Below are 27,121 nucleotides of genomic sequence, written 5' to 3'. Positions count from 1 at the left end.
GATTGGAAGATTTTATTTTTTGAAAGGCATGGGTTAGTTTGAAGGACATAACTAATTTGCAGAGTTTTTTTTTTTTTTTTTTTTTTTTTTTTTTTAATGCAGGTATTTTTTTAACATCTTATGGGACTTTCGTTTTTTTTTTTGGGGTGGAGTTGAAGCCTTTTCTAAATTAAGTTTACAGAGAAAAGTGTTCTATAAGAAAGCAGCAACTTGAGAACATCAACTCGTCTTTTATTTAAGGCTTTGCTTTCTGCATCTTTTTCAGAAGTGGACAAGACCACTCAGTTCCAACCCCCTGCCTTGGGCAGGGACACCTCCCACCAGACCAGGCTGCCCAAAGCCCCATCCAGCCTGGCCTAAAGCACCTCCAGGGATGGGGCACCCACAGCTACTCTGGGAAACCTGTTCCAGTGCCTCATTACCCTCATAGTAAATAATTTCTTCTGAATATCTAATTTAAATCTCCCCTTTTTTAGTTTAAAGCCATCCCACTTTGTCCTGTCACTCCGTCCCCCAACAAAGAGTCCTTCCCCGGCTTTCCTGCAGGCCCCCTTTAGGTACTGGCAGGCCACTGTAAGGTCTCCCTGGAACCTTCTTCAGGCTGAACAACCCCAACTCCCTCAGCCTGTCTGCATAAGAGAGGTTCTTCAGCCCTCTGAACATCCTTGTGGCCCTTCTCAGGACTCTCACCAACAGGTCCGTGACCTTCTTGTGCTGGGGCTCTAGAGCTGAACACAGTGCTTGGGGGGGTCTCACATGAGTAGAGAAGTGAGGGAGAATCACCTCCCTTGGCCTGCTGGCCTCACTTCTTTTGATGTAGCCCAGTAACTGCATAGAGGAACTGTGGTAGGAGAGAAGCAGGTAGGATTTGGGATCTTATCATGTGGTTGCAAGTGTTTGTCAGTGACTGAAGGGGTAGATCAGGGCCCTGGTAATGAGTTTTATCTCTGAGCTGAGGCCAGTCTGGAGTAGGTGTGCAGTCAGTTCCTGTGCTTCTCCTGGTGCATGGTGGCTCCCTGGTGCAAGAAGTCTTGGAGCTCTCATAGTCCTTAAGCTTCAAAAAGCACTTTTATGAACACTGCTGTAGCTATGCATCATTCGGTATTTCTGCTAAACTGTTTGCATTTCCCAGATATTTTTGTCAAGATATGAGACATAAGTTTTGCAAAAATAAAAAAAATACATATATATATATGTGCACTACTTATTTAAGTTTTTTAATAGTTTGAGATCTAGACCAGGGTAAAAGAGTCCTCCTAAAGCTTCCTTGGAGCTTCTGCTGGAGCAAATACATCTTCATGCAATCTCACGTGTGGTTTAGAGAAGAGTAAAACAGCCAAAGGTGTTCCCCAGAGTAAATGTATTGATGTAAACTTGAAAAACAGAGGGCTGATTGAGAATGCTTCAGAAGACTTAGGATGTGTTGGTTGTGTTTTTGTTAGGAACTGGTTACAGAGAAGCTGTCCAGGGTTTGTTTGACTGACCTGGTTTGTTCTTTCAAGATAAATATAGGATTTTGTAATCAGTGATGTTGGTAACGGGAGTTTGAGCTCTGCTCAATGAATGAAGAATAGAAGCACAGCGTGACCTACATCTCCATTCAGTCAGATGGGATTTGGGGTCTTGTGAGATACCAGCAGAATGCTAATTGTGAGCCAGACAAACTAGCTGGCTCATATCTGGGGGATTTGCTTTCAGCAAATCAGATCGGTCTGTAGTGTACTGAAGTGTCTATCAAGGGATCTCTGCAAATGTGATGAAATCCTACCACGTTGCCATGCAGGTTTCGTGAAGCTCCTGTTTGCAAAGTGGAATGTATTTTTGTTATCAGTACTTTACCATGGGCTAAGCCACAGGATTGCATGTTTATTACTGAACAATGCGTGTTTGACACCGTAGAGATAGCCAATACTGTAAAAAGAGGGGCTTCTGATCCAAAGTAGATATGCCTTTTGAGCTGAACTTCATGAAAGATTGGATAATGGATAAATGGGTAATGGGGAAGAAGACAGAAGGAGTTGTTGATCATGAACAGGTCTAATTCAACAGTTCCCTGAGGAACTGTTATGTGGAGAGAAAAAAAAAAAATCCTTGAAAATGTGTTCAAGTAAAAGCTAGAGACTTATAGGTCTTTATCTTTTTCTCCCCCTTTTCTCTCTGACATTTTCTTATTACTTGCATTCATGATATAATGGAAGTGAGGACAACTGCATGGTTGGAGATTTTTTTTTGGAAGGGTGTTTCTTTTATTAATGTGATATGGTAATACTTTATCTCATTTTGTTCACTTTAGTGGAGGATAACATTTTTGAGGGGTGGACAGAAAGAGAAATATGAAGGGGAACCAAAAAGCTTAGGAAGTTGGGGCATTTCCTCTATTGATGGAGGGGGGTGGTAGGTTTTCCTTAAAAATTTTAAAAGATGTGTAATTAAGAGTTATCTTTAGAGATATGAACAACTTGTTAGTTCTGCTTTGTTATTTGTATAAGCAGTTTAGATGTGGATTTTGTCTTGATGAGTTAGCTGTGAGAGCAAGGAGCAAAGACAACAGTAAAAACAGCACTGGAAAGCTGGCTGAAAGAAGTGCCTCCAGAAGGGATTTAAGAAGCTGCACAGAGAAAAGGATTTCAAAACACAGCAGTGACACAGAGCTGTTGGAGTAGAAGGTGTTACTAGTGTCTGTGTTAGGCATCAGGGTTAGTAATTACAAACACATAGGCCAAACTTTGAGACTAAAAATCGTGGGGCTTCCTGCAGCCCTTTCCCAGAAGCTAGGGTGTGAGGTGGGATGTGAGGGCAGAAGAGCGCCCGTATCAGGAGAGGGGAACCTCTGGCATCTGGACCCTGCATTGCCTGTAGTGCCCATAAGCACTGTTTTGACATTATGAGTAATTTATTTCTGAAATAATTGGAAAAGCTGGAATAGTAAGCAGGAACTTGGCTTTCACAGCCCCAATCCTCCCACCTCAATATACTGACACCCCAACCCCCATGTACTTTTGGTTTTCAGTCTTGCTGGGTTCCTTTTGGCCATTCCCTCTCCTAGCAAGGTGTTTGCTTCACAGATTCAGCTGCCAGGTGTGTCTCACAGCAGCTGCCTGCCAGGCTGGCTTGTCAGGTCACTTTGTTCTTGTAGGTTTTCTCATGCATTCAGTGCCTTGACAAATTTTCTTGGTAAGAGCTTTGTAAAATGATACCATATTGTGTGTAACTTAACACACCATTGAGCATCAGAACATCTCCTGCTGTTAAAGTCCTGAAGTCCATTGCCAAGCTCAGAGACCAGAGCACCTCAGTAATTTTCGTAAGGAATGAGAAGTGCTAAGGAGTGTCGTGGGCTTTGTAAGGAGTAGCTTTTGTCTCAATTTGTCTTTTCTAGATTGAAAACAGCATCATAAGTAAGGAAAGTAGTCAGCTGAACAGAGTGTTTATAATAAAACTGCTCTGTCTGTGCTACTGCACTACTCTAATCATGCTCATAGCCTTTCAAACTAAAGAAGTGTTGGTCAGCTGATATCAATTCTTTGGTATTTGTATTTTTATTTCTGATTATACGTCAGGTTTTCAAACTAGAAGCTTATTGCCTCAGTGTTTTTGATCAGTATCTCCATTTGCTCAAACGAGAGGGACTACAGAATGCGCGTGGTTAAACCACACACAGGTGCCTCATCACTACAGGCTCCTTAATCTATGCTTTTTATTTGTTTTCAAAAATGATTTTATCTACAGTTGGTGTTTATTTACATGAAATACTTGCAAACAACTGGTGGCGTTATGCATACAGGTGTTAACTGCAAATAAAATCCCTCTTCTGTGTGACTGCAGCGTGTAACGTTCAGCACTGCAAGCAAACTTTCTGCAAGCACTTAACTGGAGTGGATGCATTTACAGAGTATAACCATGTTTCTTCTATTGGAAGGAAGAAATGCTCATTTGCATGTTACAGTACCATGTTGCTCTTAAAAAATCAAAAGAATATTTTATCTTTAAGCGAGACTGACACAGAACTGACATTTCCGCAAGAAGAGACAAGCTGATGCAGAGTCCCCTGCAGGCCTGCCTGCAATTTTTGTTTTCTCTGCTTTCCAACAACTTCTATCAAGGTTTTTTGTTATGTAAAATTTTACTGTAATCAAAACACTAGAGATCAAGAATTCACGTATGTCTTCAACTTGCCGTCAGGATTACGACATGCCTTCAAGCTGTTGTGCTTTCTGGGGTGGCAGCAGTTGTTTTTCAAGACACTGTGTGCCTGACATGAAACTGTGCTTCTCTAGTGCTGGAAATGCCGCCTCAAGCAAATGGTGTCTTGGTTATTGTCTCACCAATGTTGGTGACTTCAGCTGAGTAGACATCAGCAGCCGTGGTGTAAGTCTGGGGATACCTTTGGCTGCCCAGAGCTGTACTGAGATCTTGGTGGTCGTTTCTGCATGCTTGCAGCTCTTGGTGTAAGTCAGCTGCTCTCCAAGTTGCAAATGGGACAGAGGAGTGTGGGTTTGAGCTGTATTTTTTGTTTTGTTTTTTATATGTTATGCTGCAGTGCCAAAGGGGGCACATGCATCTCTGTGTTGCCGTGGTGCAATTTGCCTGTTGGAATACAAGGCAGAGTCTGTCCTTTCAACAGACCAACAGTAGTTCCTTTTTTTTCCCTCTCTCTCTTTTGTACCTTTAGTGCCAACAACTCTTAGATTTACAGCAGGTCTTTTGTTTGTGCAAGATTCAGAACTTGACCAAATACACACCCTGCGCCAACAGATTCATTATTCAGCATAGCAGACGTTGCCGTAGAAAAGCAACTGGGGATCTCATGTTTCAACAGGGAGGCATAAATGGTATCAGACATGACCATCAGGTAGTCCCTGTAAGGAAAAGCGTGTCATGCCTAAGGGTAAAACATGCTTGTGATACCATTGGTTCTTATTCACGTAGTTCTGTGAGAAATGCTGGTTATGCCAAATGTAGGTGTATGGAAACAAGCAAGTATGCATGTGTGTGTGGGGGGGGTGTATGTGTGTACAAAAGTCAGGTATTGTAATTCAGTTAGCATTTGCAATACTATCTCGTGAGTCATATATAAGATACAGTTGGAGGCTTCTGTGCTTCACTAACTTGGACTATGTCCCTTAATTTCTCTTTTGATTTTTTTCCTTCTTTAGGGTAATAAATGCAGGGAAGAGTACACACAATGAAGATCAGGCCAGCTGTGAAGTCCTCTTTGTCAAGAAGAAATCTGGAGGCGCAAATTCTACACCAAACAAGAACTCAACAAAACGGAGGTCATCGCTGCCAAATGGAGAAGGTCTCCAACTGAAAGACAACTCGGTAAGCAGACTTCTGTGGAGAAGTACAAAATAAAAATAAAAGGATGTGGTGATAGGACACCGAAAGAAGAACTCCAAGTGTTTACTGTTTCATGTGTTTCCAGTTACATGATATAATCTCTGTGTAAATACAGAACACGTAACTAAATTTTTCTTAGCTCTACTACTTGATTTATATATTTTTTTCACTGAAAAATGCTTCTTGCATATTAGTTTAAATATGCAGAAGAGAGTACTCCTTGGATTTTCCTTTATAATTCATTTATGAAAACATAATCCTGAGAAATTTACCGCTGCAAAATACTGAGTTTAATTTTTGTGGTTATCTTGTCCAGTGAAGGTCACTGCAAGCATAAGAGAATCATTGTTTATACGGTTTCACCATTTTATGAAGAGTTGGACTTTATTTGGGTTCTTCTTACTGAAACAGGATTGATTGTCACAAACTTGGTTTGTGTAGGTAGGTTAAGGTCCTCCGGCACCCTGAATTCAGTGATCATGGACAGCGGCCCTCTCTGTGGAGAGTGATGTACATCATGCACTTCTCTGTTGGTAATCATCTTCTGTTCTTCGTCTGTCTTATTTCATCCATTCTTTAAGCATGGGCTCAGGCTCCAGCAACAATTGATACTCTGTTAGATTCAGACATACAAGCTCCCTAAATTTTGGATGTTGGAGTCAGACATTGTGGATATGCTGTCTCTCTACTTTTGGGAGAGCGCAGCTTCTCCCAAAGTACTGATTAGCCTTTTGTTGGACTATAAGAACATCTTTTCTTTCTTTGCTTGTTCATCTGTTTTTAAACCATGTAGTAATTACAAGTCTGCTTCAGTCTCTTTCCCAAAACCCCCGTGGCTTGATGAACACCTGATGACTGCAGGGGTCACTGAGGTCCTGAGGATCAAGAATTTCCTCTTGTACCGTGTCCCTCCTCACCTCGTGCTCCCCCTGCTCTGTTTCATACTTCCTTATTGCTGCAAAATCTTCAGACTCAGGTTTGCAAATAGTCTTGTCCTTTCCTCTTTCAAACCTTTCCTAAAATCATCTGTGCTAGTTTCTGCGTGCTGACATTCCCCATTGAATTCAGACTGTCACAATTTTTTTTCCAAGTGCATATTTACACCCTCTAGGATAAATAATTGTGCCCTATACCTGTTGAGACTAATCAGTTTTGCATACATTCTCGCAAGGCAAAAAAGAATTTTTAATAGTCTATGTTCAGAACAAAAAACTCTGTCCTAGAAAGACCATGCAGCTCTCTGCTATTGACCTACGCAAATGCTTGGTTGCAATGAGTGTATTTAATTTTTGTATGCATTAATTGCTTTTAATGAAGCAAGTGTCTGACTACAGTGCATAGGCACATATGTAAACCACACAAAGATAAGCAACAACGTATTTGGTCCATGTGATGGGTTTGTTTGACACCAAAGGTACTGCTGTCATGCATATAGCACACTAAAAGGACCCTGGAGCAGACCCTGACCTGGGTAGGGATGCTCTAACACCTCATTAAAGTTCCAGGCCTAGCTTGTGGGAAACCAGATCAGGGACCTCTGAATCCATGGTGTGGATGGATATAGCTGTACTGAATTTGCCTCTGTTTTCATATTTTGGAAGCATGCACAGAACATAAAGGTTCACAGTGATGTTTCGCAAGTCTTTTGCAAAACTTCCAGTTTTGAGTAGTATCAGATGCTTCTTTCCAAGAGAGCAAAAGGCATGCTAGGTTTGTATATACTTTACTGCACAGTTTCCTCACAAGGTATTTTTCTCCAAACATTAAGTACTTAATATGTTTAGATTGCATGCAAAATACAGGAATATAAAACTTATTTCATTATAGGAAAGATGTCTTCAGTAGCCCTGATGTTATCTATCATTATGGTTTTCATACTGTTATGGCACCATAATGGTAGGGTCTATAAACTGATTACATGTTTTTGAAAGCTGATTTTTTTATTCATTTTAGACTGAATGATTGTTAGCCTTATCAAATATCCCATTGCCCTGCGTAATGAGAAAGAAATAGCTCATAGACTTCTCCAATTTCTTCTCTTTATTAGTGTATTTCCTACTTTGATCCTGTACCTTTCATCTCCGTTTTGGCTTAAATAGCTACTTTCTTTCAGCTTTAATGAGAGAAACCTTTTTATTTAAAATATTTTTACTTTCTTTTATTTCTTACATACTTTGACCAGAAGAGTGCATAGTGTCGGAAATGAAGAACCAGCTGATCTATACAGCATAGTACTGCTTCCATGCTACTCATCCTGGTTTTTATGTGTTCTTATCTACAGATTTTCTTGTTTACTACGTGACCTTTGAAGGTGCTGTAGCACTCATAATTTAGCTGTGTAAAACCTATTTTACCATGTTATTAGACCACAGCTTGTGAATAGAAATTTGTAATATATTTTCCCAAGGCAGGCAGCATATTTCTGGAGAATGTTATCTCTACTAGAGGGCACTCTTACACTAGCAATTGTTAGGATGTTTTTTCTTTGGTACATCTTTTGCTACTTGAAAATATTTAAAAATAATTTAAAAAAAGATACTGATAATGATACCATACTATTTTTATAATTATTATACTTTTACTTTTCTATTTTTTTGTATTTTTATGCTGTGAAGTATAATATTGTATTTTGCCCTCACATAACATTTTTAGCGTTGGAAGCAAATATTTTTTAAAGAGTATCTGAGTCAGTGCTGAACATGATGAGGATGCAACTATTCTGTATCAAAAGGATGCAGAAATACAGGCTTGAGGCACTCTGGTGGATGTTGTGATATCATCTCAGCAAGTGTTCAGTAAGAAAGCCAGGGGCTGAATTCTGTAAATGCCTTCTGGGGACATCCCTGTAATGCATGATCTGAAATCATCCCTGAGTAGTGAAGCACTTCATAGAAGTTTTGGAGGAAGAAGGGATGAGAGAAGTGATTTACTGAGTACTTGTCCAAAGGGGAAAAAAAAAAAAAAAAGATTTCTTCAGTTACCATCAGTGAGTGAAATGGGAGTCGTATGCCAGGGTCTTGTCATAGTGACGGTCAGGTGACAGGACTTAATGTGATGCATTATTAATTGTCATCGTACCATGGAGATACATAATTAATAGTGCTGTATTTTTCTCTGTGTCACAAAGATGGGAAGGAGTACTTGTTTTATATGACACAAGCCTGTTTGTCTACCATATGTAGCTGAACACACCATCAGTGCCACGAGGAGGCTTTCCTCTGTGGATGGGATGGCAGCTGCTCACCCAATTCTGATTTTATCTGAACCCAAGTCTTGCTCCATTGCATTTGTATCTGCACTTATTTGGTGCAATAGTAGTAGGGTGGATTGTGGTTGTTTTTTTTGATTGTTTTTTTTTTTTTTCTGAGAACAAATCTTGAATAGCAACATGATTCGTTTGCCTGTTTAGAATTAGTTGCATAAAAAAGCTCAAGTTTACAATGCAGAACCACCATCTAGCTTACCTGAAAAATATGTCTGAAATTGATTGCTATATATTTCTAAAACTGCCCGCTTTTTACTATAACCAACCTCCAGTTATTTGTACATACGCGTTTGCTGTCATGATTTCTCATCCATTGCTTGACCCAAAACTTTGCATGTCTTAATTAAGTTTTACAATTACAAAACCCAGGAGACTGTTGCATGTACCTGAGCGCAGGGTCAGCAGATGTAGAGTCTGAAGCTTATTAAATTTCCTAGTGCATACTGGAAACGAATTGTAAGGTCACTGCAGTGAAGGATCTGTTTTCTCCTGATGTGTCTTGTAGCTATTTAGAATGCTGTTCAATCTGAACGAAGGAAAATCTAAAATCAGGGTGTGTTGACTTACCATACTCCCAATTGAGGGCTTTGTCCAGTTGAATGAATGAATGGAGTATCATGACTGAAAGACAGAATAACACCAGAGCTAGCAGAAATGGATGTCTCTGAGATGTTGAAGAATGATAATACCTTTGTGTTAGGAGGAAGTTCAAGCTCCCCAAACGAGAGATGGAGAACAGCCCTGCATCTGCACACCAAAATGGGTAATAGCATGGTGGCTACAGAAGGCGTCTCAGTGTGGACGAAAAGTGAGGATCTTCTTGTGCCTTTTGTCTCATCTGGCCGCCCTGATTGCCAGCTCTTGTTTGTTCTCCAAGTTTCTGCCTTATTTGCACTGTATATTTAATTCTCTGTAAATAGGCGTGGGTTTTGGATAATTCAATTTTTTTCAAGCAGAGCTGTTTTTATTCTCAGGAGGGGGGAAAATGAGTTTATTTCTGCCTTCTTATTTAGATAGCTAATAGGTTATTAATGGTTATTCTCTTTGCTAGTTCAAAAGTTAATCAGGCTTTGCAGGAATATATACAAGTTTGTGGAGACTAATATTTGTTACTGTAGTGCCTGCAGATCCCAGTTGAAGTTAAGGCAGTAGAGCATCTCATAAGGAATGTGTGTATAAGAGAAATGTTGTGGTAGTCATCTCCCATAACTTTATAATACATACCTCTCAGTTATCTGGGCTATTTCTACAGAATATAAGAAAAAATAAGTCTACTTTGGAATAAGATGAGGATAGTGTGAAAGTGCAGGGTGTTTTTTTTCCTCCACTGGTTATAAGGGGAATCTAGGGAACTGTCTTAGAGATGTGCATTATGGATGTCTGAACTTAGCTGAGCTGGTAGCAACACTGTCTTGTTTTAAAGTTAGGTGAAGTACACAGGAACTACCAGAGCTGATAAGACCATGCCATGTTCATATCAATGACAGCTTGAGACTGCAGCTTGGGCCCACATGAGCTTTTCTGTGCTAACGCGTGCTTTCCAGTGGCTTACAGGAAACAAGTGGTAACATTTCAATTTCTCTTTTTGTCATGGCCTGTTGTTTGGATCTGTTTAAAACTTTATGGTCTTTGCCACCTTGGTTTACTACTAAGTCTAGTCTAGTATCCAGTAAGTACTGGAGCATCACATCTGGCCCGTGCACACCAGAGGCTACAGTGGCAGGGTTGGCACAGCTGTGGGTAAGAGGAAGAAAACTTACCTCCTCTGGAGAAGATGAGGGGTTTGACTGGAGCAGAGCTCAAGAGGTGGTCTTTGGAGCAGGGTCTTTCATCCCTGCTGCAAAAATCTGTGTTCCTGATTTACCACGTTCACTGTAGTGCTGTTTCAAGGTTGATGGTGAGGTAAAGGAGCTCCAGGTTTGCACTCCTCTTCCCTCTGGTGTGAGGGATGACAAAGTAGTGTGCAGGAGACCGAGGAACAAGGGGCATAAGGCATGAGCAGGTGAGCGGAAGACAGTAAGTTTCCCATCTGTGTCCTGGTATTTGGCGTCTGGACATTTCTGCTTGGAAACTTCTCTCTGCCTTGAAGGTTTTCTTGTTCAAGACAACACTGCTTAGTGAAACAAAGAGCTGCACTGGCTCTGACTAGGCTTTTCCAGCAACAGAGACTTTAGCTCTACTCCTGAATCAGGTGGTGAGGTAGCTTTGCTGTCATCATGGCCATTTGCTGTGTGTTGAGTGGCGGGGACACTGTCAGAAAACTTGCACGTGAAGTGAGGTGACTGCAGCCACAAGAACTGAGCTGAGAGAACAGAGCAGGAATGGAATAAAGTGTAGCTTGGTGTGAACACCTCTTTGCAAATGCTAATCGTAAATGACTGTTGTGTTAGTAAAGAATGAATTACTTTAAGTGTTCTGCTTTATTTTCTGAACAGCTCTAATACAGACTTCAGGGGCTTGCTTTGGAAGATTCAATAATTTATTTTTAGTGACTAGCTTTTAATTGTAGCTTTCTGAAAGAAATTGTCTGGGGTGGGGGGCACTATCAAAATTCAAATCCTCTAGGTGGAAGGTAAAGGTATTTCTATTTCAAATAGAGTTAGAGATATGTTGTAGTTTAACCCGGCCGGCAGGCAAGCACCACACAGCTGTTCGCTCACCCTCCCCATTCCCTCTCTGGGATGGGGGAGAGAATCAAAAAAAATGAAGCCTGTGGGTTGAGATAAAGACAATTTATTAGGACAGAAAAGAAAGGAAAATAATAATGATAATAGTACTACTACTACTAATATGTAGAAAACAAGTGATGCACAATGCAATTGCTCACCACCTGCTGACCGATGCCCAGCCTATTCCCAAGCAGCGAGAACCCCACCCCAGCCAGCCCCCCGTATTAATTGCTCAGTGTGCTGTCAGATGGGATGGATGGCCCTTTGGCCAATTTGGGTCAGCTGTTCTGGGTCTGTCCCCTCCCAGCTCCTGCTGCACCCTCAGCCTGTCCGCTGGCAGTACAGAATGAGAAGCCAAAAAGTCCTTGGCTTGGTGTAAGCACTGCTCTGCAACAATTAAAACACAAGTGTGATATCAACATTATTCTCATTCTAAATCCAAAACAGAGCACTCTACCAGCTACTAGGAGGAAAGTTAACTCAATCCTAGCTGAAACCAGGACAAGATATAATGCCTTTATGTGTACACACACCTCATCACCAATGGCAGCACGTCTGTGAAGGACTTGCACCTTACAAATGGTATGAAGATAAAAACAGTGGAAACATTATCTGTGGTGCATCATAAAAGAGGGATTTTGGCCAGGGAACCAAACCCTAAGAGAGGAATGGGAGCAGAAGCAACTTGACCACCAACTCCCAGGAGGCAGTGTTGCCATTCTGAATAAATGGTTTCAGTTTCTAGTTTTATACTACCAGTTTGGGACACTTGTTTCTGCTGGCAAACTACTTCACATTTTGCATGAATAGCAAACTATTTTTGCAAACAGATTTTTTGGTCAGTAATCCTGTTATCTGTTAAAAATGGCTTAATGCAGAACTTTACAGCCAGCAGTTGTGTGGACTTTCAGTGATTCTGAGCCAAGAGTCTGGCAGTTGTGCCAGCTTACATGCCCTCAGGGGTAAAAATTCATATAATGTTTCTGGTGAATTCACCAAACCAGGCAAGTGGGTGGGACTGGATATGGAGCTGCATTCAGAGCTGTGTACACTTGTTTTTTTCCCCCTACAACTATAGGATGTTTCCTGTATAATGCTTACTGTGGTGGGTAATCCAGTACTGCAAGACAATCCTCCCATTTCTCAGCATTTCAATAACGAAATGAATGGTGTGCACAATAGGTTGCTGAATTTCTTTTCTTGGTAGAATTCAGGCTTAGAGGAGCTCCCTTGTATAGGTGACTATACTCTTGATGAAATGGTTGAGGATACTTTTGAACTTTACTACACGCAGTTGATACAATGTACATAGAGCAACAATGCCAGAATCTTAAATAATAATAATAAAAAGGATAATATTTATAATTGAGACTTTTGAAAGTGCATTTCAAATAGACTTTTAAGTAATTGTGTTTATTCAGCCATGAACTTTTTGCACTTTTGTTGCATTAAAAGGGTGACAAATTAACTATTATAAGTCCAAGCTACCCCGATGCTGGACTCGCACGTAATGCGGCACACCCTCACTCGAGTCACGTTCCATGAACCACCACAGCAACACTTAAAGAGTATGGTCACGTTCATTGAGAACTGTCATGACTAGGTTCAATGCAATCTAGTGCGGTTTATTACAGCAACAGGTACACAGGTTCTTTGGCTTGCCGGTGATAAAAATTCACTGTCTGCAAAGCACACTCAAATGCCAGAAGTATGAGTAACACAGGCTGGCTATTAACATATTAAAAAGCACAAAGACTCTATAGAGATTTCTGAGTTTCCCAGGGAGGCATTTGGGGTGACCAAGTGTCCAAATCTTACCCAGAGTTGTCCTAATTGGGGGGAAGAGAGACTCAGCTCATCGACTGACCCCAGAAGTCATGATGGTATCTTCCCTGATATCTCCTCCCTCTTAAGTCAATTTTTTATTATTTTCTGTCTTTTAGGTGGAGCTTGAGTGACTCTAGTCATGCATATCTTGGGTACGATTGGTGCAAAGTTTTCTGGCTTTCATTTAAAGGAATAGGCTGCAAGAAATTCAGAGCGCGTGCTCTGTGAGGGGTGGTCGCACCTTGGAGGCAGGTGGCTTTTGGGATGATAATGTTTTGGCATTATAATGAGCAAAGTTCACTGGAGTACAGCATTTTGTCAGAAACAGGACAGGCAATTAGCTCAGGGCAGAAAATGTGCAGCTGACTGGTCTTGGTGTGCACAAGAACAATCGGGTCCCCACCTAGTCACAGAGCCCAGCCGCGGTGTCTCCACGCCGCTCTGCGCTCCGTGCTGTTCCTTAGAGTCAGCACATCAGGTTCCCCCGGTGTGATAACATCTCAGGTTGGAGGCCTAGGGAACATTTTGTTAGCACAGCTACACTGCACCCTGGAAACTTCTTCAATGCTGTACCTGTTAAAACATGAATATTGGTTTAATTTTCAAGTCACCTTAGCGTATTAATCCTCATAATCCACCCCATGACTATAGTCACTCAAGCTTCACGACATTTGGAATATATCGGGTGTATCACATATGTTCTTGTGGTGAGGATTATCGAGTATATGTATATCTCATAGGTATGATAATACAAAGTTTAACATACAAAGTAATTTTTAGCATAAAACATAATGCAGTGAGTATTAACAAAACTACAACAGGGTGAAGCATCTTGTTGAAGATTCCTGTGTCAGTTGTCATCCATCCAAACAAAGTGTCCCAGCAGCAGTGTTTTTCATCTTTCTTTCCTCTTTCCATCACTCGATGTATGTCTTCTATATCATGATGGACAATAATCAGAGTCCTTTGTCCATTTTCTCGAACTCATTTCATCAACTGCTTCAAAGCTTCATGTAACAGTAATTTCTTCACCAGTGTAAGGTTCATTCCAATAGGAGTAGACAGCAGATCATGAAGTAGAACATAATTGGATGTAATAAGTTGTTAAGAGGTGACAGGAGCTGAGTAACTAAAATCACATCCTAGAATCTTGGTAAAGTTACAGACACAAACATTGGAGTCATTACTTGCACTTACAGTAATATTATCTATGACTATAGAATCACAGTGGGTTCTCATGCAAACAGCCTATCCCAATATATACAAGTAGTTTCAGGGGTTTCATTAGAGTGTATCTCAAAGTGACAAATGTTTTGTTCAGTGTCAAGAACAAATGTCTTGGGCTTCAAGCGTGTCACTTTCACAGATGAAGCCTTTTTGTTCTTGCACAATACATGCATTTACATCAATTGTTTACCAAATTGTTTACCACTTTCCTCCCTTTTGATGGGCCCATACTTTATGCTCCTTAGGATAAAGTATAGTTCCATGATGACTGAGTCCTAATGCAATGATTGGATATACATTGTATACTGTAGCATTGCTTATTAAGGCAATATTTTATCACTTTCTGCATAATGGGTAAAGTTGACTAATTGCCACCATGCTTGAAAATCCTTTTCAAATTCTGAAGCATTATCCCAAATCAATTTTCAGATTTCAGTGGATAAGGTTCCTCCTTCTCCCTCTCTAATAATAGCTGCTGCTACAGACTGTATCCATAACTGCACTTGGATGCAGCTCAAGGCAAGGGAAGTATTACCTTGGGTTTTCCTAAGGGCATTTACAATTAATTGATGATCATTTTCTTCAGTTTGTTCCCAATGGGGTAAAATGTCTGATAAAAGCCATTGACTTGCTCCTAAGGCCGATAAGGATGCATTCCAATTTCCTTAGGTCGTCTGTAGTAGCAGTTATTCAGCTCATTAGGACCTCAGCATCAATGCTATTTAATATACCTAATCCTGTTCCCAATAACCCAGTTGTATCCCGTGTCATGCGCCAAGACTTTTTCAGAGAACATCCGTGTAACCATGCTATCCAGCCAGTGTATGCAGTTCTCAAAAAGGTGGTACATTTTGAGTTGATTTATGAAATATTAATGCACAACTATAGCTCTATCCTTTTTAGAGACCAGCTAAGTTGAAGAGTTGCAGTGTTGCAACACTTGCACTGTATCGTGACAATGCATGGTCCAAGGGTCGTTATGAGATGTCATGGTGAAACACCTCACCTCCATGCACAGCCACAGTAGCTAAGTTTAAGTTTTCCCTGATGGCAAGTGTTCCCATAATCCAGTGTATTTAACATGGGCTTGGGACCACGGCCATGCTGGGTCTTTTTGGCTATGAACCAAAGGGGATTGCATTAATGTCAGGGTAAAGCATAGCATTATCAATCCAAACTGCTGATTTGTCATTCTCCAGCTGTCCACACGCAGTTCACTCGGGATTCCTGTGAACACAAAAGGAAAGAAAACGTGCTCGGTTGTATTCAACCGGCAGGGTTAGAAAGAGGGTGAAATCCACCAGGTGCAGATCTGGTGTACTTTTCCTGAACAATCTATATAAGTATATGCAGCACTGACTAACACTTCTGCCCTGGTTAATTTTTGTTCTTCTGGCAGCCAGAATGAAATTTTTGTAGTGGGGCATTGTTTTTCCACATCGTCGATTCCTGTGAATTTAACCCTGCATTGACCAGGTGTTATGCCCAGGGTTTGTGCTGTCTCATGGGTAATTACTGACATTTGGGCTCAGGTATCAATGAGAATGTTTACCAATATTTTGGGGTCCAATGGGAAGGCAATGGTAGGGTAAGAGTATTCAGCAGAGAGCCATTAAATTGCTAATACCTGCCAAGCAGGGTGGCTTGCTCCCTTCCCCGAGGATAGGAGTATTGTTGTTGATACTCTGCCTTGTCAGGTGGGCTTGGTGCAGGAGGTTTGCTTTCCTTGTGGGCTGGGACTTTTCCAGTTAGGCAGCTCTCCTCACTGGGATTATTTTTGTTAACCAGAGATTGGACTAATATACGGAGATCCTCCATAGAGACACCACGCAAGATTGGTCGGGGTACACCCAAAGCCATGGCCGTACGCCACCACTCAGTCCGTTCTTTATGATGTTTGAATGTCTCTTTGAAGTTGGGATATTTGGGGTTTTGAGTGTGGGTTTGGCGCGCTCGCCAGGAATGATCTGGGGGCTTAGTATGGGACAAACTAATCCAGCCCATTCGGCGTGCATAGTTATCTATATCTTGTACAAATTCACTCCAGGTGGGAATGGGGGAGTATGGATTTCGCCTACGACCACGATCACCATCCCTACGAGCAGCTTGTATGCGACCCTGGGTATTTGATACAAACATCTTAAGACCGTCAGGGAGTCCACGGATAAGAGGGGTTAATCGGGCTGGGTTGATAGGAGCCAACATTGGGGATTTCCTAAATTCATCTCTTTCATATATTGCCTGAATGCAGGCTGCTTTCTGTACTGCGACAGCCAGGTCAGAATAGCTTGTGGCTCTAATTTCCAGGGGTTCCCCTCTCTCCTGAGGATCTATACCCCCCGCCCAGTATGCAGCTCGTGCAGTTAAGGAGTAATTATGGTCTCCTGGTGTGGTGGTTAAAAATACTCCTGGTCCCCAAAAGCCTCTTGCTTCTTCCTCACTCAACATAATTTGGTCTCCTCCTTCAAGAGAAACTCGCCACACATACTTGACTTCTGATTCTCCTGACCGCCTTGAGAACTTCTCCTGTATTTTTATCAGCTCTGCTGGTGACCATGGGATCGTTCGCACTGTAGTGCGGATCTCAACTCCATCATCAATGGTGGTCTCAGTTTTAACCGAAGGTCTCATGGAAATCGATTGAGGTTCAAAATTGGCAGTCTTTTTGGCCTCCTTATCACTGTCAAACCAAAAATCACCATTCCAGCTTTCAGGGTCTGCACTATGCATTAATCTATGAACCTGCTTAACTGGAGCAGAAGGCTTTATTTTATTTAACAGGTGATTATACTTATTCAGTAATTGTTTAAGACGATTATTCTCATTCAAAAGTTTATTATTCTCATTCAAAAGTTTATCCACACTAATTCCTAATGTTTTTCCCATCTCCCTTTCAGAGGCCAATGATGACTTTAACGCCTCATTTTCTGATTTCAAAGCCATGTATTCCACATCAGAAATTAGTTTGGGAGCAGGAGTTTCCTTAGCTCCTTGCTGAGCAGAAGACAAACCGGCTCCTAACACCTCACAAACTACACCTTTACATTTTCCCACTCCGATCTTTTGTGCAGCCTGACACTGCTTAATGCTTTCTACCAATTTCTCTCCTCCTTTCCAAAAATTTTGAGCCCATTCCCTCGCAACCTGGGAAGGAGCACATTCATATTTTTGCAGCAGTTTATCCATGGCAATCCTTCTGATTACGCCAATTTTTCTGTTGCGTTAAAGGGGTGACCAGTTAGTCCTTACAAGTCCTGCCGCGTTCAGAGTATCGAGTTACCCTGATGATGGACTCACAAGTAATGCAGCACACCCTCACTTGAGTCACGTTCCACGAACCACCACTTTCAGAGTTTGGTCGTGTTCAATGAGAACTGTCACAGCTACAGCTGTCACAATGCGATCTAGTGCAGTTTATTACAGCAACAGGTACACAGGTTCTTTGGCTTGCCAGTGATAAAAATTCACTGTCTGCAAAGCACACTCAAATGCCAGAAGTATGAGTAACACAGGGTGGCTATTAACACATTAAAAAGCACAAAGACCTTATAAAGATTTCTAAGTTTCCCAGGGAGGCACTCGGTGTGACCAAGTGTCCAAATCTTACCCAGAGGTGTTCCAGTGCGGGGGAAGAGAGGCTCAGCCCGTCGACTGATCCAAGAAGTCAGAAGGTATCCTTCGTGATGGTATCTTCCCTGACATCCCCTTCCGCTTAAGCCAATTTATATTATTTTCTGTCATTTAGGTGGAGTTTGAGTCATGCATATCTTGGGTATGATTGGTGCAAAGTTTTCTGCCTTTCATTTAAAGGAATAGGCTGTGAGAAATTCAGAGCGCGTGCTCTGTGAGGGGTGGTCGCACCTTGGAGGCGGGTGGCTTTTGGGATGGAGGTGTGTTTTGGCATTATAATGATATTATAATGAGCAAAGTTCACTGGAGTACAGCATTTTGTCAAAGCCATGGCAGGTGGTTGGCTCAGGGCAGCTGGTTGGTCTCGGTGTGCACAAGAACAATCGGGACCCCACCTGGTCACAGAGCCCAGCCACGGTGTCTCCACACCGCTCTGCGCTCCGTGCTGTTCCTTAGAGTCAGCACACCAGGTTCCCCCGGTGTGATAACATCTCAGGTTGGAGGCCTAGGGAACATTTTGTTAGCACAGCTACACTGCACCCTGGAAACTTCTTCAATGCTGTACCTTTTCTTTAAAATGTGAGTATCGGTTTAATTTTCGAGTCCCCCTAGGCAAATATTCTGCAGCTTTGAACAACGTGAACTTGTAGGGATGATCTAGATACTTGTCGGTGAAGGAGGCATTTTGCATTAAGTTTCAGATTTTGTAACTCAGGTCAGCAATGAATATTTACTTTTGGATTTGTGAATGATAGTTTATGGTGTTCCCAATCCAACCTGCTTTCTCTGCCCTACTGCCAGTGTTTGGCACCTTTGTGGAGCTGCTGGAACAGCAACAAGTAAAAGGAGCTGTGGTTCACAACCCTGTGCACAGCTTTGAAATGAGCAGTGCTTTGGGTGCATGGGGTGAGGAGATTCAGGTGGTGCCTAGACTATATGCTGATCTGCTGTGTAAGGGAGCAGTTTTGGGTGAATGAAATAAATATGCATTTTAGCTGTGGAGCTATTGCTAGGACGTCTGTCATCCTAAATTAGACCATAGTCAGCACAAAGTTCAGACATAATTTTTAAGTTATTTGACTGCTTTGAGATATAGGTTATGCCTTTGTAGTATTTGGTGTTTTGTAACAGTATTGCCTGATTCACATCCCTTGCAAAATCATTTATTTCAAAATCTTTATTAGCTGACTCCCTTCTGGCTTGCAAGGCAGCCCCATGAGCAGTTATTTCAGCAAAGCTGGGAGAAGGTGCAGGATTAAGAAGAAACAGGGCGAAAGAGAGACTGGAAATATCCTTTCCTGATGCTGCTGCCAAATATGCTATAATGCAAGGACAGGTACTGTTAGTCCTTAAATGTTTCCCTGAGGATGTTGAGGTGAATTTTCCAGAAGAGTTGAAGTTATCTAGGGTATGACTCCTTAGTGCTTTTTCAGGCAGATCTGAGCTGCTGAGAACTTGGTCTACTTTGAGGCCAGGGTTAATGGGCCCTATCTTTGTGATACTGAACGCCACCACGAGAACATGATTTCTGCTCAAATCAGAGCAATAGTGGAGATGACTTACATAGACAGGTGTAGAGCAGAAGTGAAGAAATATTTTAAAATCACATCGTTGATCAAAAACTGCTGAACAAATATATAACATTACCACATATACTTTATTCTTAATGATGCATAGAAAAAATTACTTTTTTTAGATACTTACTCTGCCTGTATGAGAGCAACTGTGTTGACCAGCCTGCTAGGAACTGAGGTAAGATGTGAGATCTAAAAGTGTGCTATCATGCTGAGAGCCATCCTGAAACACTTATACATAGAATGTGTAACTCCAGTACCATACAAGAAACTTTTGGGGGGACTGGGAATATTTAGGTAGTGAATGTATATGCTAGTACATGAAGAGTACAGATAGACCTCGTGCGTCCGCCAGCCTTGAGGAGCTCTGTGCTGGTTCCCAGTCTGACACAGACAGGAAAAGCCTGAGCTGTACCTTCTGTCAGCATGGGTGGGCCTTACGGAGGAAGGGGTCACACCGTGGCACTAGCTAAGCACAGTGGTACGTCGCATATCAAAGATGTGACTCTCCAGTACTTCTCCTCTACACAGTCATTAGGAGATGAAGGCAGTCTCACAGAGGCAGCTGTGTTTGTTCAAGACATTCTGTGATGACTGTAAGGTGAAAAAGATTGCAACCTCAACCTTTTTGTTAGTATTTTTTTAGGGGGTTGAAAAATAGGTAAAAATACATGTCTCTTCCCTGCAAGAGTTGTGCTAACACACTGGACTATTTCCTTTTCAGTAGAAAGATACCTCTAGGAAAGTGGCCTGTGTTTTACCTGCTGCTGCTGTGCCACGGGCTGCTCCGTCACTTACCTCACCTGTGATTGCATGACAGTGACTGACTCTTTTCCTTTCTTTTTTTTCTCCTTCTATCTCCCCAGGACCCAGATGGGATCAGCCTGTACTACTGGTCCCTGTTTGATGGACATGCTGGCTCAGGAGCAGCAGTGGTCGCTTCCAAACTGCTGCAGCACCATATCCTGGAACAGCTGCAGGAGATCGTGGATATCCTGAGGAACATGGCCGTCCTCCCACCCACCTGCCTGGGAGAGGAGCCTGACAACCCGGCCACCAACAGCAGGACACTGACACGGGCAGCCTCCCTGCGTGGCGGCGTGGGAGCCCCGGGCTCACCCAGCACACCTCCAACACGCTTCTTCACCGAGAAGAAGATCCCACATGAGTGCCTGGTTATTGGGGCTATAGAAAGTGCATTCAAGGAAATGGTACGTGCGTCTTTGGGTTTTATCCACATGGCCTGGATAAAATGAACTTTAAGGGATTTTTTTTTCAATTTCTTTTCCCTAGTTAAATAATCCTGTTCATACATGGATGGTATTTAAGAGCCTCAACAGTTTAACTGGTACATCTCTGTGAGGCACGGAACTGTTTCTCTCCCTTTGTTAGAGCTGCTGCCAGGCTTGCTAGCAGTCAAACAGGAGCAACATCCTAAATCCCAGGTAGCGCCATGACCACATCATTATTGGTTTACTTTGCTAGAAAGACTCTGAGAAGTTTGTTGTTCTCTCTTTCACCTTTCCTTTTTTTTTTCTTTCTTTCTAATCTTAAAAATTAGCGTTGCCTCATAGTAGCACATTCAGCATTGGCTGTTGTCATCAGGCTACACATATGGACATGTGCCTTGGAAAGCCTCATTGCCCTATGGGAGCAGCAGCAAAGGCACCTCAGCATCCCTTGCACTGCAGACGCTTGCATGTATTGCCCACAGCTGCACAAAAATGAGTCCTAAAATCACATCAGGGACATGGATGAGAGCCAATTTCCTTGACCTGATGACCTGCAGTTCACTGGGGTTGCTCATAAGGCAGTGTCTGTGGGGAGAGAGTGTGTTCAGCTCTTGGGTGAGGTTGGCTGGGAGTGGGTGAGTGGGGCATGAAGTAAGTTCTTACCACCCACTTTGACTCGTGTACAGCAAGGATATCTGAGAAGAAATCATGACCCTGTGCAAACAGAATATCCTCCAATTTCCCCATGGAAGGCTGTGTTTTCTCTTTGAGCTTTTGTAATTGATATAACTGCTATGCACTTTCCCCCTCAGTTCTTCACAGTCTTAAAAATAATTCCTGTCAGTCAGAGTAGAGGCTTGGTCTGCCAGCAAGTACACGTGGGATAAGGTCTTGGGAGATGTCTTCTTTCTCTCTCTCTCTCTCTCTGCCTCTTTTTTGAGCAGAAGGTTTTTGAACTAATGAGCATCTCCCAGAGGTTTTATTTGTTGTCTGGAAAGAAGTACAAAGGCAGGATTCAATCATAGCTTTTCCTGACATATGTGAATTTTGTTTAGTACATGCATCTAATTAGAGACTGCAGTTGTTATTACAAAGTGGTGTTTCACTTTGAATTCTGAATAGCAGTTATCTTGCTGGATTGCCAGGGATGTGCAGGGAAACACATCCTCCAACTGGCTCTGGACAGCATCATCCAACTTTTAGGTGAGTATGTGCAGGAGTGAGACCCACAGCCAAGGTTTTGGCATCAGACAGTGTGGGGCACGTGAGCAGATGAGTGCACTGCAGCTACTGAGCTAAGTTTCTGCTAGCTGAAAGGAAAGAGGAAGACGTGAAAACCTCCTGCCAGTTTAGCGTGCCCCCTTCAGAAAGAGCTGCCTGCCCACCATACCCTAGCCAGGGATTTTTCTTACAGCATTTTTCCTTGAGCAGTGGAAAAGCTGTAATACAGTAGAAATTTAGAAACCCTGGATAATTTATTACAGATGTGATGGCTGGGTATTCCACATACAGACCATAGTAATCTGTCCTCCCTTTTTCTAAACTGAAGTCCAGAGTATCTCATTTTCCTCCCTGTGCCTTTGGTCAGGTACCTTAAATCCCCCTTTTACTTTGACTCCAACTGTGGCTCTCACAATGCAATACAACCCTGGCATTATCTTTTACTTAAAAGGAAGTCTTATAAAAAAGTCAGATTAAGAAAAGCATTAGATAATTATATATACTTCAAACTCTAGGTGGTGTCTTGTAATCACAGTCAGGTTAGGCAAAGGACCATTTTCTTTTGCACGAATGTCTGTGTTCATAAGGTCAGTACTACTCAGTCTCAGCTGTACCTGCAATGATTTGTCTTCATCCCACTTCTCCCTAACTTCCTGCTTGTTTATACTCTTAGCAGGCTTTGGGCCTCTCCTCCATAGTACATTGTTTATCTGGTCCTGTTTTGTATTGGAACATCATGGATGTTGTTGAGTTAGTTCAGTGCAGCGGAGACTTGCATCATTTCCAGGGGCTCAGCGCCAGCAGGGTGTATCATTTTACCTGGCACTTGGGGAAAGCTCATGTTCCTGGACACGTAGGCAGGCTTCTCGCTATTGTTTCCTGAAAAACCTAGCACTGCAAAGGAACCCTTTGAACCCAACACAAATGCTGGGTAGATCTTGTTCCTTTTTTGTTTATTTAATTCTTTATTAAGTAACAGTCCAGCCTGCCAGGTTGGTCTAGTGAGGGTTTTGTCCCCTTTTCCTGGGAGATTTTTTCTGCATGCCACTGCTTTTTTCCCTGATGTCCTTATGAATTCTAGTTAAGCTCTCCCTCTTCTGGCCTTGAGTAACAAACAAAATGCAATTGATTTATATCAAATGGCTTTTTAAAATTATTTTTCTTTGTCAGGTGTGATTTTCTTTTGGACAGTGCTCATCTTACAGCTAGGTGCACCAAAACACTGCGGGAAGCTGCTACACACTAAGTTATTGCCTAACTTGGAAATCTAAGCAATTAAGATTTCCACTTTTTGAAGTACTTCTAGATAGTGTTCTCTGTGTTGAAACTGAGATTAGCAAGTTGCTGTGAGGTGTTTGCTGGTAATTTACTCTCCTGTTTAAAATAATAATAATAACGATAATTCTCAGTGTCAGTAACTGTCAGTGACCACAATTACTTCAGTTAAGTGGAAATAAATTAGCTCAACTTCTGAAGGTGTAGTAAATCAAATCCTGTAATAATCATCTCTTGGGTGTTGAGATATGCATTTAGAGATTCAGTTTTAGGAACCAGGAGGGTACTTGCAAGTGCTCTTCAGTTCTAGATAGAAGCATCAAACTATAATCCCTTCCCTGAATTTAACCTTGTATGTTGGAGTGCAGTTTTTTAAATCTATTTTAGTCTTGTGAGAGAAGGCATGTATTTCACACTGAACCCTATTTAATTTTGGACAGGAAAAAACGGCACAGAACTGGGGTGCATGATTTATCAGAAGGTGTATGTTTGTGTTTATTCTTTTTCTGTGTCCATGCTTCCAAGTCCATGCTTTTTCTTCTTTATTGAAATGTGATTGACTCACGTGAAATCTAGACAGATGCTTTTAGAAAATGCTTCAAATGAAAATGGCACCAATCTTGAGAGCAGCATATGTTGTATGGTTTTCTTTTGGAAAAAAATCGTCTGGTTAAATAGCCAAATACGAATAGGAAATAGAAGTAGGGAAGCTTGCAACGGTGGTACAGGCTTTTTGATGCGTTTTTGATAGAGCTAAAGCAATTTAAGGAGTTAATTTTGACTTTTTGCCCTCTGAAACGTGGTCTTTTATTTTTATTTTTTAACAGCCATTATATAGGCTCTGTGCAGGGAGTAAAGCTCCTTGCTGTCCTAGCAAGATGAAGGTCCTGGAGGACCTACAGTGAGGATGTATGTAGATGACAAGTAGTTTTGTTAGTAGTTATTGCAGTGTAATAACTAGCTGAAATGCTGGTACTGCGATTTGATGAGTTTACCTACCTCTGTTTTCAAGATGCCAAATTTAATTTGGCACCAGATAGGGCTGGCACTTGCTTTCTGCACCACCACGTTTGCAGCTTTCTTACTCTCTCCCCTCGCCTCTGCAGCACGCCAGCAGCCTGCATGTGCGAGCCTGCATCAGCTGTGTCCAACACATGCTGCTGGAAGAAGGGGGAAAGAAAAAGGGGGGTCCCACAGCACCCCCAGACCACCGGCCCATACTGTGCTCGCAGACACCCGAGCCCCTCCACCAGCTCTCCACGAGGTGGCACGAGCAAGCCGCTGTGAGCCTCCGACTGAGCAAACCATACGGGCTTCATGGCGTAATCTTCCTTTTTTTTTTTTTTTTTTTTTTTTTTTTCAAGAGATTGTGAAGTAGCATGATGAACCAGTGCTTTTGCTCTGGGAAGCTCAGGTCTGAGCTGCAGGATGCACCTTCACTTAGGATGACCCCCTGAGTGGTCCAGGCAGTGGCGATGGTCTGTCCCAGGGCTCACACTGCACCCTCAGGCTGCTTCTGTAATCAGCAGAGCAGTGACCACAGTTCTCCATCACCCTCTGGAAACACACCTCACAGCACTTCAGTGTCCTCTGGAGGCTTGGCTCCATCCTCCCCTTTGTGCCATCCCCTGGGGGGCCAGGTATGAGGCAACCCCGAGGGCACCCTGCTCCTAACTGCTCCCCTCCCTAAAAAGAGGAGCAGAGCACAGATTAAATTATCTGCTTCCTTGGCACTAAATGATTGCCTTTTGCACAGAGGATACAGAATTTTTTTTATTTTAAACAATTTCATAGCTAAAAGAGGGGTGTTGTCCCAGCTACTAATGAACTCTCTATTTCTTCGTCCTTTGTTCTCCAGCCTGCAGTTCATATCTGATTTCTACTTGGTGAGTGAAGTTTTCCAGCTCCATCGGGGTCTGGGAGTGTGCCACGTGCTGCCCCTTGGACTGAGCAAGGCATCATTTGATTCAGCTCAGTTTTGCTCAGCTCTTCCCCAGCAAGCAGATTGCTGTGTAGAGATAAGTTGCATCCTCCAGAAAAGAGGGGAGGGGGAAAAAAAAAAAAAAAAAGAAAAAAAAAAGTTGCTCTGAAATCTTTCTGCAGGTGGGAAATTAGGAAAGCTTTGCATGTGCTTAGGCTTTGTCTGGAATGAGCCCCTTTACACCTCTAAGGGCTTCAGGGAGTTCTTGAGTTTCTGCCCCTCTTTGTGCTGTACTACTTTCCAAGAAGCACTGTTACAAAGTATTTCATTAAAAGCCAATATCTCTACATCAGAATGAGTTAGTGGCAGTCGTGGGCTTTATTTTGTTTTACCTTTTTCCCTCAAATTTTGTTGATATGCAGGAAACCTTCTCCTTCAGTACACAGATCTAGTTTAAGTCAAGGAAACTCTACGAATGAGGCCCTAAGGATTATCCATCTTCCCTCTCATAATAAATGCTTCTGAGTTCTGCTTATTGAAAGAAATAAATTTTAATTTAGGTATCCTAGCACTTGTGAAGTGTACGTGTGACAGGGCTGAAGCCAGGTGAGGAATTGTACTTTGTTTCAAGGTCTCAGAGGATACCCTGAGCAGCAGAGATGAAGGTATTTTAAAATTCCTGGCAGTGCCTGGAAAATCCACTGTAGTATTTGTAAGTTTAAATTATTTTGATGGTTAGAAACGTCTGCTTCCTTTGAACTGTTCTTTTCAGCTTAATTTAAAAATATATAGGAACCACGGGGAGGAAAAATCAGCTTCTCTATGGCCAGATTAGATAAAGTGGCATTTGCAAGCAGCCCATGTCTGTGACCAAAGGCGCTGCAAGATTTGATTTTAGCTTTGAGGTGTTTTCCTCCTGGTCCTCAGCACCAAAAAAGCAAACAACCAACCCAATAACAACAGCTTTCCCCCCCCCCCCCCAACAATCCATCCTTGAATGGACTTGCAAGAGCTGCAGCAAAGCCGGCTGCCTGCAGGGAAGCAGCGTGCAGTGCAGTTCCCGTGCGCAGCGGGCGATGGCCTCCTCGGGTAGCGCTGCACATCTCTTGCTGTCCCCGCCGCCCGCCCCATGGCACAAATGGGATCAGGCTGCGTGCACGTCAGGAATAGCATTATTTGTGACAGGCGCTATTAGAAATGGGAGCCCTCCCTGCCCAGCTCGCTCGGGACAGCAGCCGAGCACTGCCGAGCAACCCCACCACTCCTGCCCCCCGGTCACCTCCCTCTCTGGAAATTTGCAGGAAACAAAGAATGGTCCCAGCCTGCTTCGGCGCTGCAGGTTTTCAATCAAATTGCAGCTGTCATGGCTAGCATTTGTTGTGGTGCTTTTCTTTGGATAAATTTAGCTCTGAAATAAAGCTCTAAATCCCATACCCCAAGGCGTGGACAATTTGAGCTGTTTGTTGCTCAGTGCAAATATGAAAATGAAGTAGAGCACACACAGAGGCAAATATATTCATAATAAAAAATGCATACACGTAGGCAGGGTTTAGCTGGAAAGATCTGCCAGCATTTGCAACAGCCACATTAAATGATGATCCCTGTCTGAATCCAGTACCAGAGAAAGACCAGTTTGAAGTTGGGCTTGATTCTGGACTCGGGAGAGGAGGGTAGCTTGTAACATGCTGGGTTATTACCACAAGACAAACTAAGAGGCAGCAGAATGAGTTCATTGGCATATAATTCAATTTTTGTTTAAAATGTACGGAGTACTAGGAAGCAGCTCGTTTACCCGTTGTTGTTTTTTTTTTTATAATCTCCAGTCTTTCTTGGGATAATGTATATTTCTGAGCTTGACTGACTGTCAGTGACAGATGTGACTTGTGTTCTCCACATCTATCAATATATCTATTATATATATTAATATATATAATTTATTA

General features: G+C 42.3%; 1 protein-coding gene across 1 annotated transcript in view; it reads left to right on the top strand.

The window, feature by feature from the left end:
• Nucleotides 1-27,121, top strand: part of PPM1H (protein phosphatase, Mg2+/Mn2+ dependent 1H) — a 136,199-nt gene that overhangs the window by 57,490 nt on the left and 51,588 nt on the right. Inside the window, exons 2-3 of the mRNA XM_032181136.1 lie at nucleotides 5,157-5,322; nucleotides 20,399-20,743. Coding sequence (XP_032037027.1) covers nucleotides 5,157-5,322; nucleotides 20,399-20,743 — 511 coding nt within the window. The remainder of the gene's footprint in view (nucleotides 1-5,156; nucleotides 5,323-20,398; nucleotides 20,744-27,121) is intronic.

The sequence above is a fragment of the Aythya fuligula genome, chromosome 1, assembly GCF_009819795.1.
Source record: "Aythya fuligula isolate bAytFul2 chromosome 1, bAytFul2.pri, whole genome shotgun sequence".
Taxonomy (NCBI): Eukaryota; Metazoa; Chordata; class Aves; order Anseriformes; family Anatidae; genus Aythya; species Aythya fuligula.
This window is presented reverse-complemented; position numbering and strand designations above follow the sequence as displayed.